We start from the raw sequence: 15523 nt of genomic DNA, 5'->3' as shown, positions 1-15523 counted from the left end.
CTCAGGAGGCTGAGAATCACTTCAACCTGGGAGGTAGAGGGTGCAGTGAGCCGAGATTGCGCCACTGCACTCCAGCCTGGGTGACAGAGGGAGACCCTGTCTCAAAAATAAATAACTAAATAAATAAATAAGCTGAGGAATCTATCTTGACAGGCTAGATTCTATGAGTTTTCAGTATCTCTCCACATAGAACATTGGAGAAACTGAAGGTCATCCTCAACATATACAAATTGCTATACCAGAAACTTTTCTTCAAGCCAAACTTTAGAGCAAGTTAGGAGAATCAATAGTTCCTCATTTCTAAGTTTAGGTCCTAAATTCCAAAATTTGAAAGAGGTTAGGGAGTAAAATGATGAAAAGTTGAACATCTGGAATGGAATTCATGAAAATGGTCAAGTCTTAGGCTTGTACTCCTGCCTTTATTTCAAAGTGTCATCAAAGGAAACAGCAGCAGCAGCACCTAGCTGAATTCTAGATGGGATATAAATAAAATATATATAGAAGAAATCTAAAAACAAGCTAAGTAAAGAATCCTTGCAGTGAGGTGTAATGCAACTTCATCACTTTATTCAAATCTTCAAAATAGTCTTTATTCTACATTTTTAGTATAAAAATTCCACAAGTTAAGTGCACCACAGTGTAGAGAGAGACATACAACGCTGAACTTCCATAACAGTCAATGGTACAGTCAAACATCACATGTACAGAACACACAATTTAGATGAACTGAAATTATAAGATAAAATAAAATCCAATTTCAGAAAACAAAAATCAAAACATTAAGGATCCCTGAAATATTCTTAACCCTACTAAGATTTCACTGGACTCAAGTCATTTTGTAGTGAGACATTCACAATATGACCCTATTAACCCAGTCTAGGAATTCTGGGGAGCCGAATGAGTGGCTGCATCAGACACTGTGACAAAAAATGGTAACCAATTTTTGATCTGAAAACTCCTCTTAATTTGGCTCTTAACACATCAATCAAGCTTTTGAAATGCATCCTCCTCCTTGCCCCTCATATTTTAAACCAACTGTTGTTCACAGTACACTTTGCACGATATCTTTGTTCAAACATAGCTCAGTTTTTCTGGCACCAAAGCAAATTTGGGTTAGGTTCGTGTATGCAGAGACAACCTATGAGGAGGGCCCATAAGGCACCCTCCACTTTTGCCTGAGGAGATACGAAAGCAGAAGTAATGGGATCTGTGCTTGGGGCACAGAGAGGGTTTCAGAGGATCCTTGTGAAACACTAGTTAAAAGATGACGAGTGGGGAGAAGTGCGAGGAAAGAAGGAAATTAGTCTGACTGGCTTTCTGTCCTGCACCATTGATTCAATGGAGACTGGCGGGAGGAAATGGAAGACTAGGGTTGGAGATGGGATGGGTGGGGCAAGGGATGGAAAGGAAAAGGCAGACAACTAATGCGTTCCATTTATAACAAGTAATATAAATCAAAGACTTAAAGGAGATTAAAGACCAATCAGAATAATTTGGCAACTTTAATTCTTAGGAAGATCAAAGTTCCCTCCAAACCTAATTTGATGTTTTATTACTAAAAGCAAAGACCAGTATGGTACAGTATTACTCCAGAGAAATTATAGGAAAATCCTTAGGGCGGCTTCACCCACATTCATTTTATGAATGGATACCTCCCCTACCTCAAAATGCTTTAGGGAGGTACTGCTACCATTACATGGTTCCTTATTAAATTTGAAAAGTGCCTGAAAGATTGGGCACCAGAAAGACACCCCAACAACATGTGTCTAAACTGCAACTTCAGGTTAATATGACTAAAGCAGTTACATTGTGAGAAGTGCTGAAGGTATGTGATGTCTTTCCCGGCACAAAGGTGGCCTTGGTTCCTCACCAGATGGTGTAGCCACCATCTGAACCACCCATGAAGAAATTCCCCTTCCGCTGAGTTACGAGGACGTTGGCTCCCTGCATGACTGCAAGCTGAGCAGCATTGGGAGGGCATCCAGGAGGTGGAGGCTGAAAGGAAAGGATATAATAGAATGGGCACAGAGTGGCTAATATAAACAAAGGGAAGGGGACATAGGGGAAGCAGAGGCCTGTTAGGATGAGGCAATGTGCTAACCAGTTGCATTTTAAGGAGCTAGTTCCACCATCAATTTGAGTTCTAAAGTAGGTCTATACTTCATGTGAACCCAAAGATACAAAGAGAAAAGGGAGCCTACCACTCATTCAAAGGGTTCCAGCTCTAAGAGGAAGACTGTGGCTAGCTTCTGCACATGAACAGGCCAGACCAACAGTCATTTGGAGGGTAGGGAACCACTGCCCTACTCACATTCCCAAAACAGGGACAGGGTGCCAGTCTATGGATGAATCCCACATGCTTCCTATGTCGGGTTTTTTTTTGTTTTTTTTTTTTAATTTTTTTGAGACAGAGTCTCGCTCTTGTTGCCCAGGCTGGAGTGCAATGGTGGGATCTGGGTTCACTGCAACCTCCGCCTCCCAGGTTCAAGTGATTCCCCTGTCTTAGCCTCCCAAGTAGCTGGGATTACAGGCACCCACCACCACGCCCAGCTTTTTTTTTTTTTGAGACAGAGTCTGGCTCTGTTACCCAGGCTGGAGTGCAGTGGTGTGATCTCGGCTCAATGCAACCTCCACCTCCTGGGTTCAAGCCATTCTCTTGCCTCAGCCTCCCAAGTAGCTGAGATTACAGGCACCTGCCACCGTGCCCAGCTAGTTTTTGTATTTATAGTACAGTCGGGGTTTCACCATGTTGGCCAGCCTGGTCTCGAACTCCTGACCTCAGGTGAGCCACTGCACCCGGCCCTTACATAGTTTTTGAATAAATTACTGGATAACTGAAGGCTCACTAATGACACATATTCGCCTCATCTCTAGCATGTAGTTATGGAGTAGTCATTTGGGCTCTAAATCTCATGCACTGGGGAATTAAGTAGGAAAAATGATAACTAACACTGTTAATATCTATCTAAAAGCTACTTACTAGGGATTATATACATTCTACTTTGTTAATCATCAGGGTTCCTAGTACAACACCATGCTGATGGCAAATATTGAGTAAATGCTTATGGAATGAATAAGAAGCATTACTAGACCAGTTCAGTGTACCAAAATGAACTGGAAAAGCAGCAAGTAGGACTCGATAGACATGAAAACAAAAGAATCAGGTTAACTCAGTCCCCAGTGAGATGCTATTCACTTGCCACAGTTTTGCCCCCTCAAACACTTTCTGATGAGGTCATACTCACAGGAATGTTGCCAGCAGTAGCCCCAGCTCCAAATCTGGCACCTGCATCATACCCTCCTTCCACCAGCACTGTGGAGCCAGGTGGATAGATGGGACTGACTGGATAATAAGCCATGGGGATTGTGGAACCTAAAGGCCCAACAGCCACAGACTGGGCCATGGGAAGATACAGAGAGGCTCCAGGAAATGCGGCTGACATGGTGGGGACTGTGGCAGCCCCTGGGTGCACAAAACTCGGACGATAGAGCTAGAAAAGGCAGAAGAGAAGGCAAAATGTTACTTGATTACATTCCTATTTGAGATCTCTTTAATAAGCCAATTCTTAATTCTCCTTGTGCAGGTTATACTTTTTGTAAGATCATACAAGTTGCCTTGCCACTGGCCTTCAATATTCTCCTGGATCACTTCCTGCTATAGCTAATGTTGGGCTCACAGAATGCAAATTCATCTTCTGCACCTCAGCCTGTGCCAAATAACACAAAATCATCAAATAATGTACTTTCAACTCCGACAAAAACTGCCAAATTATATAGTGTTGTAGATTATTCATGTGAGCATTTGTGAAGAGTAAACATGTGAAGTCAGACGTAGCTAAGGACTAAAGGACCACTCTAAGAGTATTCTCAGCTAGTTCAAGTCTGTCAAACTGGAAGCACCTCTGAGTAGGCAGGTGGAGCATCAGTATAGGGTGGAGCCTGAGGAAGATGCAAGGTCTGAGGGTATACTGGATTCCCAGGAGGCTGCACAGGGTAGGTTGGCTGTGTTGGATATTGACCTGAAAGACAAGAAAAAAATGCAGGTTGCCTACTACACACAGCTACCAAAATGAGACAGGTCATACCGGGTAGCTAACCTAGTGGGAGCAAGCGGAAGGGGATTTGCAAATAGTCTGCCTCAGAGGGCCTGATTCCTGGAACTAAGAAAATATGCATTGTCTTTGCACCCTTAAAATGGAAGGTGCTGGATTCTGACGGGACAGGAAAGGCACTGCTCACTGCTCCTACTAACACAGGAGTAAGGGGTTAAGTCTAGCTGGGCACAAGTTCCCTCTGGAATGCAGGACAGGTCTGGGGTTCTGGCCTGCTGCTGTTCTGGCTTATCAAGGGTGCCTCTGCTTTAGGTAGTCTCCACAGCCTGTCTACAACCAGCCCAGACTTCGTGGCTAACAGTTCTGATTTTCCTTACAGATTACTATTCAAGGTCGACTTCCAAACAAAGGGTGTGAATGATGGAAGTGAACCGTGAGACCGGGAAAAGGGTGCAGGGCTGAGGAGGAATGTCCTCATTGGAAAAGCGGGGGATGATGTTTGGTTTTTTGTTTGTTTTGAGACGGAGTTTCGCTCTGTCACCCAGGCTGGATTGCAGTGGCGCTATCTCCGCTCACTGCAACCTCCGTTTTCTGGGTTCAAGCAATTCTGTTACCTCAGCCTCCGGAGTAGCTGGGATTACAGGCGCCCGCCACCACGCCCAGCTAATTTTTGCATTTTTAAGAGAGTCGGGGTTTCACCACGTTGGCCAGGCTGGTCTCGAACTCCTGACCTCAGGTGATCCGCCCGCCTCGGCCTCCCAAAGTGCTGGGATTACAGGCGTGAGCCACCGCGCCCGGCCTGTTTTTTTTTTTTTTCTATTCCTTTTTTCCCCCCCTCACTCTATTCCTGGGTTATGGGAATCATGTTCTGACAGACACACTGGTACAACCACAGAGAAGGGGATAAGTTCTGATCCCGTCAGCGAAAGGCGAGGGGGTGCGAAGGGAAGGAGAAAACAGACCTCACAGGCCCCGGCCCACGCGCCTATTCCAGCAACTCACTAGTTAAGTTCGGGCCCCGCCGGGGGTTCCGGAGCGCGGCGCCCCGCCTCCGCCGGCTCTCCATTGGCCTATGCGAATGCCTGCGCTAGCGCTCTATTCGCTCCTGCGGATGCCCATCATGTCAAGGCCCCCCCCCCCCACCCGAGCCCGCAGCTCCAAACTGCGCCACAGAGTTTACGGAGGAAAGGGCCTGGAGGCAGTAAGCAGCCGTAATTTGGGGATGACGAAGGCGTCAGGCGCAGCGCCGTGGACTGCAGCCGGCCAAGGAGCGCGACGCAGCCCACCCCAAACCTGGCGTTTGGTGACCCTGGGCTCCGGACCCGCTCACTCTGGGCCAGCAGTACTCCCCCCGACGGCCTCTGCCACCCTCGGTCCTTGCCTTTGCTGTTCATGGTGGCTGCGGGTCCGGTTCGTCTGGGCGTCGCGGACGGTTATTTTTTTCGTCCTCTTCCTGTTCGGAGCTACTTCCGTGTCACGTGATGTTCCGTCCGCCTAGCGTCACCCGACGCCCGAGTGGCACTGCCGCCGGAAACTCCGCCTCTGCGCCCGGCTTCCAGTCGATCGCGGGAGGGTCGGCGCGGTCCCGCCCACTCGCCTTGGCCCCACCCCCTGCTCGTTCCCGTCCTCCACCCCCTACCGGTGTCCCTCAGCTGGAGACAAACCAAACGCAGGTATTGTCTCGATTCAGGATCTTTTCTCTGTTGGACGCTGGGCGGCAGAACGATGCAAGCATTCCCTGGAACCTTTCTCTGCCTACACGCATTCACTCAAGGTCACCTCACCTTGGCAACCTTCCACGAGGGGCTTATGTTTCTGCAAATTTGTCGCACTGCCTGAAGTCGGCTCCTCACGCCTTAGTTTATCATGCGTCCCTCCCCACCAAACCCAACTTAAGCTTCAGCTCTGTTAAAATTTATTTTGCCACTCCAGCTCACATGTATCCTTTCCTGGATGAGACCTGCACTGGAATCTTCGCCGCCCTGTCTGCTCCAGGACAGGCTGTCATGTTCTCGTGTTCGTTTCTTTTTCTCACGTACAGGAAGGGGTTATGTTTTCCGTGTACGCAACAGCTGGCACTGAAACTGACATACCTGCAGTCCCCATGGAGTGCTTGTGGCCCTGCCCTTTTTTAGCACCTGTTACAGGTGACCTGTATGGTACCCCTATTTTTCTCTATGTATGGCTTTGCTTTCTAACTTCATTACCCATAAGGGCAAAGATGGCATCCTTTAAGGGCAGCGATTAAGTGTCTTTCTTTTCTTTTCTTTTTTTTTTTTTTTTTTTTGAGACAGAGTCTCGCTCTTGCCCAGGCTAGGGTGCAGCGGCGCGATCTCACCACAACCTCCGCCTCCTGGATTCAAGCAATTCTCCTGCCTCAGCTTCCTGAGTAGCTGGGACTACAGGCGCACGCCACCATGCCCGGCTAATTTTTGTATTTTAGTAGGGGTTTCACTATGTTGGCCAGGCTGGTTTTCTTTCTTTCTAAAAAATACATATATACATATATTTTATTCTTTTATTTATTTATTTTATTATTATTATTTTAGATGGAGTGTTGCTCTGTCGCCCAGGCAGGAGTGCAGTGGTGTGATCTCGGTTCACTGCAACCTCTGCCTCCTGGGTTCAAGCGATTCTCCTGCCTCAGCCTCCCAAGTAGCTGGGAGTACAGGTGCGTGCTATTCATTTTTTAATACAGAGATGGGGTCTCGCTGTGTTGGCCGGGCTGGTCTTGAATTCCCGGCCTCAAGCGATAGTTCCACCTCCATTGTCCAATGATTAAAGGGTTAACTCTTAGGACCCAGGAACTCTCCTGGGCCTACCTCCTGCTCATGTAAGCTGCCCTCGGATTGGTCAGAGCCTACTTTGCAGGTCGTTGGGTATTTTGCTTGTCACAGGGACCTGGGCATTGGGAAAACCAGGGCAGAGCCAAATGAAATGACCAACAAAAACGAAAAGAGTTGCAGGCTAATGCTTTCTGTGGCAGGTGGAATTAAGAAGTAAATGGTGGCTGGGTGCAACAGCTCACACTTGTAATCCCAACACTTTGGGTCGCTTAGGCAGGAGGATCGCTTGAGCTGGGAGTTCAGAACCAGCCTAGGCAACATAGTGAGACTTCGTCTCTACAAAAAAAAGTAGTAGTAACTAGCTACTTTCTTGGACGGGATCAAGCTTTGACATTTTCTTCATTCTTGTAGATTCCCAATGAGATGAAAATGTTTATTTGGTCATTTATCAAACATTCTTTCTTGCATTAATTTAACAAATTTTTTTGAGCACCTGTTATGTGCCAGGTCCTGTGACAGGCACTAGGGAAATCATAATGAAGATACCGGCATAATCCCTACTCTTATGGAATTTATGGTCTACCTAATGGGAGAGACAGAAGAGTGAACACATAACAGTATGATTAGTGCTGACATAAAGACAGCATAGGTGTTAGGAGAACGCGTAGGTGAGGCACCTCCTCTATTCTGATAGTCAGGGAAGGTTTCCTGATGCAAGTGATGTTTGAGATGAAATCTGAAGGGTGAGAACAAGTTAAGCCAGTGAAGAGGGTTCCTGGAAGAGGGAACTGCTTATGCAAAGGCCTACAGGTGAGAAGGCTTAGAGAGGGGTAGGGCATGAAACAGTTTGGTGTAGCCAGAGCATACTGGTAAGGGAACTGATAAGAGATGACGCTGAAGAGCCAGGCATGGTGAATAATGCCTGTAATCCCAGCGCTTTGGGAGGCCAAAGCGGGCAGATAACTTGAGGTCTGGAGTTCGAGACCAGCCTGGCCAACATGGTGAAACCTTGTCTCTACTAAAAACACAAAAAGCAGCCTGGCATGGTGGTGCGTGCCTGTAATCCCAGCTACTTGGGAGGCTGAGGCAGGAGAATCGCATGAACCCAGGAGGCGGAGGTTGCAGTGAGCCAAGATCCCGCCATTGCACTCCAACCTGGGCGACAGAGCGAGATTCAGTCTCAAAACAAACAAACAATACAACAACAACAACAACAAAAAACAGATGACGCTGAAGAACTGTGAGCCCAACCTTGCGGGGATGCCTTAGAGCCCATGTGAGATCCCACATGAAGATACTGGATTCTGTGTTAAGGGCACAAGTTAGTCACTGAAGAATGTTAAGCAGGAAAGTGATATGATCTTGTTTTTGTTTGTTTATTTGTTTGACTGGGAGAGGGTCTTGCTCTGTCACCCAAGCTGGAGTGCAGTGGTGCAATCACAGCTCACTACAACCTTGAATTCCTGGTCTCAGTTCATCCTCTCACCTCAGTCTCCCTAGTAGCTGGGACAGTCGGTGCTTGCCACCATGCCTGGCTAATTTTAATTTTTTTGTAGAGACAGAGTCTCACTTTGTTGCCTAGAGTGCTCCTGGCTGTGTTTTTATTTTAGAAAAATGCTTCTGGGCTGGGCACAGTGGCTCACGCCTGTAATCCCAACAATTTGGGAGGCCAAGGCGGGAGGATTGCTTGAGCCCAAGAGTTCAAGACCAGCCTATGCAATGTGGTGAAACCCCATCTCTGCAAGAAATTTCTAAAAAATTATCCAGGCATAGAGGCACGCACCTGTGATCCCAGCTACTCAAGGGGTTGAGATGGGAGGACTGCTTGAGCCCGGGAAGTCGAGGCTGCAGTGAGTCGTGGTCGCACCACTGTACTCTCCAGCCTCGGTGACAGAGGCTACTCAAAAAAATAAAAGTAAAGGAAAAATCCCTCTGATGGCTAAAGAATATAGAATAGGTTAGAGAAGGGGCAAGAGTGGAGGTATGTCTGAGATACCAGTTAGAATCAAATTTAGTCATTTAGGGGTGATGATGGCAGACTGGCCTAGTGAAGAGGCAGTACAGTACAGAGAAATGGGGGGATTCTAGAAATATTCAGGAAGCAGAAACAACTGGACTAGTTCCAGGACTAATGTCAGGGACAAAAACTCTACAAAGTCAAAACTCCATATAGTCAAATGACAAATTGGAAAAGTGTATTTGCAATTTACATCACAAAGGGCTAATCTTCCTGCATGTAAAGAACTCTTAGACATCAGTAAGAATATGATCAACCATTAGAAAAAAATAGCAAATGACATTTACAGACAGACAGTTCACAGAAAAGGAAAAACAAATGACTCCCTAACACATGAAATGATGTTCAGCCTGGGTCATAATCAGAAGGCAAATTAAACCCTGCAGATGTCATTATCAGATTGGCGAAAATCCAAACATTTGCTAACATTACTCTATTTGCAGGGCTGTGGATAAGCAGGCATTCTAATTTATTGGTGATGGGGGTGAAAATTGGTACAAATCCTATAAGGTTAATTTGGCAATATCCATCAAACTTGCAAACAAACCACTAATGGGAGTGATTCTACAGATACATTTGCACTCACGAGAAACGTATGTATAAGGCTATTCATTGCAGCTTTTCTGTAACAGCAAAAGATTTATAAATAACCCATATTTCTATCAATAGGAAACAGGCAAAGTAAATCTTGATACATCCATACAATAAAATACTATGTGGCTGCAACAGAGAATGAGAAAGTACTCCAAAGTGTTCTTTAAATAAAAAGGGGAAACATTCAAAACCATATACTTAATATGATACATTTTATTTTATTTATTTATTTTATTTTATTTTTTATTTTATTTTGAGACAGAGTCACACTCTGTCACCTAGGCTGGAATGCGGTGGCATGATCTTGGCTCACTGCAACCTCCGCCTCCCAGGTTCAAGCGATTCTTGTGCCTCAACCTCCCAAGTAGCTGGGATTACAGGTGTGCACCACCATGCCTGGCTAATTTCTGTATCTCCAGTACAGTCGGGGTTTTGCCATGTTGGTCAGGCTGGTCTCGAACTCCTGGCCTCAAGAGATCTGCCCGCCTTGGCCTCCCAAAGTGCTGGGATTACAGGTGTGAGCCACTGTACCTGGCCAATATGATACTTTTTATGTCAAAGAGTAGGAAAACCAAGAATATTCATTAGAATTTGAGTAACGAAATTCTGGAAGGATACACAAAATACCTGTAAAACTGGTTACATAAAGGGGAGAGAGAGTGGAGGATGTGAAACAAAGGTGGAAGTGACTTTTTACTATATACTTTTTAGATGTTTAAAAATATTTGAACCTATAATCCCAGCACTTTGGGAGGCCAAGGCAGGAGGATCACTTGAGGCCAGGATTTCGAGACCAGCCTGGACAACATAATGACACCCCATCTCTACACACACAAAAATACATCAATTAACCTGGCGTGGTGGCACATACCTATAGTCCCAACTACTTGGAAGGCTGAGGTGGGCGGATCACTTGAGTCCAAGAGTTCGAGGCTGCAGTGAGGATAATGGCACCATGGTACTCCCGCCTAGATGACAGCAAGATCCTATCTCAAAAAAAAAAATTGAGGATGGGCACGGTGGCTCACGCCTATAATTCCAGCACTTTGGGAGACCGAGGCAGGTGGATCACCTGAGGTCAGGAGTTCGAGATCAACCTAGCCAAAATGGCGAAACCTCGTCTCTACTAAAAATACAAAAATTAGCCAGGTGTGGTGGCACGTGCCTGTAATCCCAGCTACTTGGGAGGCCAAGTCAGAAGAATCGTTTGAACCTGGAAGACAGAGGTTGCAATGAGCCGAGATTGAGCCACTGCATTATAGCCTGGACGACAAGAGCAGAAAAAAAAAAAAAATTGAACCATGTGAATGCTTACCTAGTCAAAAAATTAAAACAATGTTGGCTTCCCTATTCAATGGCTAATATTAACACTGGATGAGGTGCAGTGGCTCATACCTGTAATCCCAGCACTTTGGGAAGATCACTTGAACTCAGGAGTTCAAGACTAGCCTGGGCAACGTGGTGAGACCCCACCTCTGTTTAAATTTTAAAAAACAAAAATAAATAAAAGAAGACTGACCACATCAAGTGTTGGAGAGGATGTGGAGGAACTGGAATTCTCACACACTTCTGGTTAAAATCTTAAATGGTGCAACCTCTGTCAGGGCAAACTACTGGTCATAATGAAAAAAGAAAGAATAAAATGGTGCAACCACTTTGGAAAACAGTTTGACAGGGTCTTTAAAAGTTAAACATCCATATACCATATTATCTAGCCATTCCACTCCTAGGTATTTACCCAAGAGAAGTGAAAGCACGTGGGTACACAAGGACTTATACATGGATATTTATAACAGCTTTATTTGTCATATCCAAAAATCAGAAGCAATGAAAATTTCTACCAACAGGTAAATGGATAAACAAATTTAATGCCATACAGTAGAAGGGAATAAAGTACGGATCCACAAAACAACATAGATAATCCATGCTCAGTAAAGGAAGCAGATTTTTAAAATAATACATACTATATAATTTTTTTTTTTTTTTTTAGATACAGGGTCTTGCTGTATTGCCCAGGCTGGACTGCATAGGCATGGTCATATTTCATTGCAGTCTTGAACTGGCCTGAAGCAATCCTCCCACCTCAGCCTCTCAAGTAGCTAGAACTACAGGCATGCACTACTGTGCCCCTTGGATTCCATTTATATAAAATTCTAGGAATACAAACTATAATGATAAAAAGCAGATCAATGGTTGCTGTGAAGGGAAGCGGAAGGGGAAGGAGGGATATTGCAAATGGAATATAGGAAAGTTCTGGGACTGATGAATATATACTCATTGCCTTGATTGCAGTGATGGTTTCATGGGTGTACCTTTTTTTTTTTTTTTTTTTTTTTTAGATAGAGTCTCGCTTTGTTGCCCAGGCTGGAGTACAGTGGCGCAATCTCAGCTCACTGCAACCTCTGCCTCCCAGATTCAAGCGATTCTTCTGCCTGCCTCAGCCTCCTGAGTAGCTGGGACTACAGGTGCCCGCCACCATGCCCAGCTAATTTTTTGTATTTTTTAGTAGAGATGGGGTTTCACCGTGTTAGCCAGGATGGTCTCAATCTCCTGACCTCGTGATCCACCCGCCTCGGCCTCCCAAAGTGCTGGGATTACTGGCGTGAGCCACTGTGCCCGGCTGGCCCGGTGTATATTTTAAACATGAGCAGTTTATTTTATGTCAACTATACCTCAATAAGGCTGTTTTTAAAAAAATAATAACGTTGGGATGAGGAAAAGGGAAAAGCCAAGGATGATGGCTAATGAATTTTTTTTTTTTTTTTGAGAGGGAGTCTCTCTCTGTCACCCAGGCTGGAGTGCACAGACATGATCTCTGCCCACTGCAACCTCCACCTCCCAGGTTCAAGTGATTCTCCTGCCTCAGCCTCCCGAGTAGCTGGGACTACAGGTGCCACCACAGTACCAGTTAATTTTTGTATTTTTAGTAGAGACAGGGTTTCACCATGTTGGTCAGACTGGCTTCAACTCCTGACCTCAAGTGATCCGCCCACCTTGATCTTCCACATTTTTGGGATTACACGTGTGAGCCACTGTGCCCAGGCTGTATTTATTTCTTTACCTTTTTGAGCCACTGTCACCCAGGCTGGAATGCAGTGACACGATCATGGTTCGTTGCAGCCTTGCTCTCAGAAGCTCAGGCCATCCTTCTGCCTCAGTCTCCCGAGTAGCTGGGATTACAGGTGCGTACCACCATGCCCAGCTCATTTTTGTATTTTTTGCAGAGATGGGGTGTTGCCATGTTGCTCAGGCTGACCTCAAACTCCTGGGCTAAGGGATTAGCCTGCCTCAGCCTCCCAAAGTGCTGCGATTATAGGCGTGAGCCACTGTGCCCAGCTAATGAATCTTAATGTGCCTTGAGCAAGACAGATGCTAAAAGGAAAATTACAGCAGCACTTGGTAAGTGCCACACTGGAGATGGGTAAGCTGTGATGTGAAGGCTCACAGAATGATAGTGACTCTTCCTGCTGGGCCTCCTAGTCCAGGGGTGTCCAATCTTTTGGTTTCCCTAAGTCACATTGGAAGAGTTGTCTTGGACCACACATAAAACACACTAACACTGATGATAGTTAATGAGCTAAAAACAAAACAAACAAATCACCAAAAAATCTCATAATGTTTTTAAAAAGTGTACAAATTTGTGTTGGGCCGCATTCAAAGCTGTCCCGGGCCACATGTTGTCTGCAAGCCAAGGGCTGGACAAGCTTACCCTAGTCCCAGTTAATTAGGTTGACTACAGTTGTTTATGTACCTTTATTCAACACTTACTATATGTTGTGCTCTTACGTAACCAGAAGGACAAAACAACCTATTTCCCAGCCCAAAGAAGGAGGTGGAGCTTTGTGAAAGAATCCAGTCACTCTTGGAAGCAACCTTTTGTTGTTTTTTTTTTGAGATGGAGTCTCTCTCTGTCACCCAGTCTGGAGTGCAGTGGTGCGATCTTGGCTCACTGCAACCTCCACCTCCTGGGTTCCAGCGATTCTCCTGCCTCAGCCTCCTGAGCAGCTGGGATTACAGGTGTGTGCCACCACGCCTGGCTGAGTTTTGTATTTTTAGTAGAGATGGGGTTCACCATGTTGGCCAGGCTGGTCTTGAACTCCTGGCCTCAAGTGATCCACCCACCTTGGCCTCTCAAAGTGCTGGGATTACAGATGTGAGCCACTGTGCCCGTCCTTGTTGAAGCAACTTTTTCAAAGCTTTATCTAGTCATTGTGTAACTGAGGGAACAGCTATTATAAGATATATGGCTTAGACCCAGGCACAGTGGCTCACGCCTGTAATCCCAGCACTTTGGGAGGCTGAGGCGGGCAGATCACTTGAGGTCAGGAGTTTGAGACCAGCCTGGCCAACATGGTGAAACCCCGACTCTACCAAAAATATAAAAATTAGCCAGGTGTGGTGGCATGCACCTGTAATCCCAGCTATTTGGGAGACTGAGGCATGAGAATCACTTGAACCTGGGAGGCAGAGATTGCAGTGAGCAGAGATCATGCCACGCCAGTGCACTCCAGACTGTGCAACAGAGCGAAACTACATCTCAAAAAAAAAAAAAAGTACCCTCATTTCTTATTCCTGGCAAGCCTTGTAGGAGAGGCACTAACACTGCTGTACATAATAAATGTAAACCAGTTAGCCAAGCATGGTGGCACAGGCCGGCAGTCCCAGCTACTAGGGTGGCTGGGTTAAGAGGATTGCATGAACTCAGGAGTGCAAGGCTGCAGTGAGCTATAATTGCATGACTGCACTCCAGCCTGGGTGATGAGTAAGACCCTGATTCTAAAAAAATTAAAAACTAAAAAAAGTTAAAAAGAAAAAAAAAAAAAAAAGGTCAAGCACAGTGGCTCATATCTGTAATGTCAATATTTTAGGGGGCCGGGGCAGGAGGATTGCTTGAGGCCGGTAGTTCGAGACCAAAGGTTATCCAGAGCACTCAGAAGAGCAGAGCTTCATCTGTGTCTTAGTCTGACTGGAGGGGATCAGGACTTGGACTACCAGCCTCCCCGAGACGGTCCTGCTTGGAGGGACTATATGCCAAAGCTCATTCCCACAAGGCTGCTGTTCCACCTCCCTGTTGCACCAGGCCCCATGCACATACACACACACACAGTCACTCACTCACTCTCAACCCTCTAGCTTTAAATCCAGAATCTAGACTGAATATAGACTGAATGGGTCAGATTTGGGGAAGTGTGTTTCTGGGGACTAGAGAGAGGCAGGGCCTGGGGCTTCCCAGGAAGGAATGGAGGGTTAAAGGAGTTCCTAGTGAGGGAAGCAGACCTGAGGACAGGGAGCCAAGGTAGACCTGACACTCCCTAATAAACATTAAACTTCTTGGCAGCTTTTTACTTCGATTATAGGGAAAGTTAAAACCAAAGTTTAGCTGGGCACGGTGGTGGGTACCTGTGGTCCCAGCTACTTGGGAGGCTGAGGCAAGAGGATCGCTTGAGCCTAGGAGGTCAAGGCTGCAGTGAGCTGCAGTTACGCCACTGCACTCCAGCCCAGGAGTTGCTTTAAGACAGCCCAGGAGGTGCTTGAGACAGCAAGACCCTGTCTCAAAACAAAACATGGCGAAACCCCATCTCTACTAAAAATAGAAAAAATTAGCCGGGTGTGGTGGCGCATGCCTGTAATCCCAGCTACTCAGGAGTCTGAGGCACGAGAACTGCTTGAACCTGGGAGTTGGAAGTTGCAGTGAGCCGAGATCGCACCACTGCACTCCAGCCCGGGCGACAGAGCGAGACTCTGTCTCAAAAAACAAAAACAAAAACCCACCAAGTTTTAATACTTTCCACTATTGTAATTCTCTTTAGTTGTCCCCCAACACTTTAGTAAAGAACAACCTCGTGCAGTTATGATGCAAAGAATTCAGACCTGTGTCCCACTGTGAATATAGGGGCCTTTCATGTAGAGGAACCACACCAGGAGTTCTAGGCTGTGACCAGCAGGCAAGTGAGTGGCCCAAGGCAGAATGGAATAGAGTGTCAAGCAGAAGACTCGAGGGAAAGGCATGAGACAAACCTTGCCTCCCATCCCACTTCTTCAAATACACTCAAGAAAAGTAACCCTTAAAATGG

At 46.1% G+C, this 15523-nt stretch overlaps 1 protein-coding gene across 2 annotated transcripts; it reads right to left on the bottom strand.

The window, feature by feature from the left end:
* Positions 1 to 545: 545 nt before the first annotated feature.
* On the bottom strand, positions 546 to 5528 carry DAZAP2 (DAZ associated protein 2). Of its 2 annotated transcripts, none has more exons than XM_045365267.3 (4): positions 5434 to 5528; positions 3901 to 4019; positions 3246 to 3491; positions 546 to 1995 (listed from the first exon to the last, which is right to left on the bottom strand). In XM_045365267.3, the coding sequence occupies exons 1-4, from the start codon at positions 5444 to 5446 to the stop codon at positions 1867 to 1869; spliced, it is 507 nt and encodes a 168-aa protein (XP_045221202.1). In that variant the 5' UTR covers positions 5447 to 5528; the 3' UTR covers positions 546 to 1866. The 2 variants fall into 2 exon arrangements, with proteins under 2 accessions (XP_045221202.1, XP_015286160.1); XM_015430674.4 differs by having other exon boundaries at positions 3323 to 3491.
* Between the last annotated feature and the right edge of the window lie 9995 nt (positions 5529 to 15523).

This window comes from Macaca fascicularis, chromosome 11 (assembly GCF_037993035.2).
Source record: "Macaca fascicularis isolate 582-1 chromosome 11, T2T-MFA8v1.1".
In the NCBI taxonomy this organism is placed as follows: Eukaryota; Metazoa; Chordata; class Mammalia; order Primates; family Cercopithecidae; genus Macaca; species Macaca fascicularis.
Note: the sequence above shows the minus strand (reverse complement) of the source record. Positions and strands in the feature narration are given on the sequence as shown.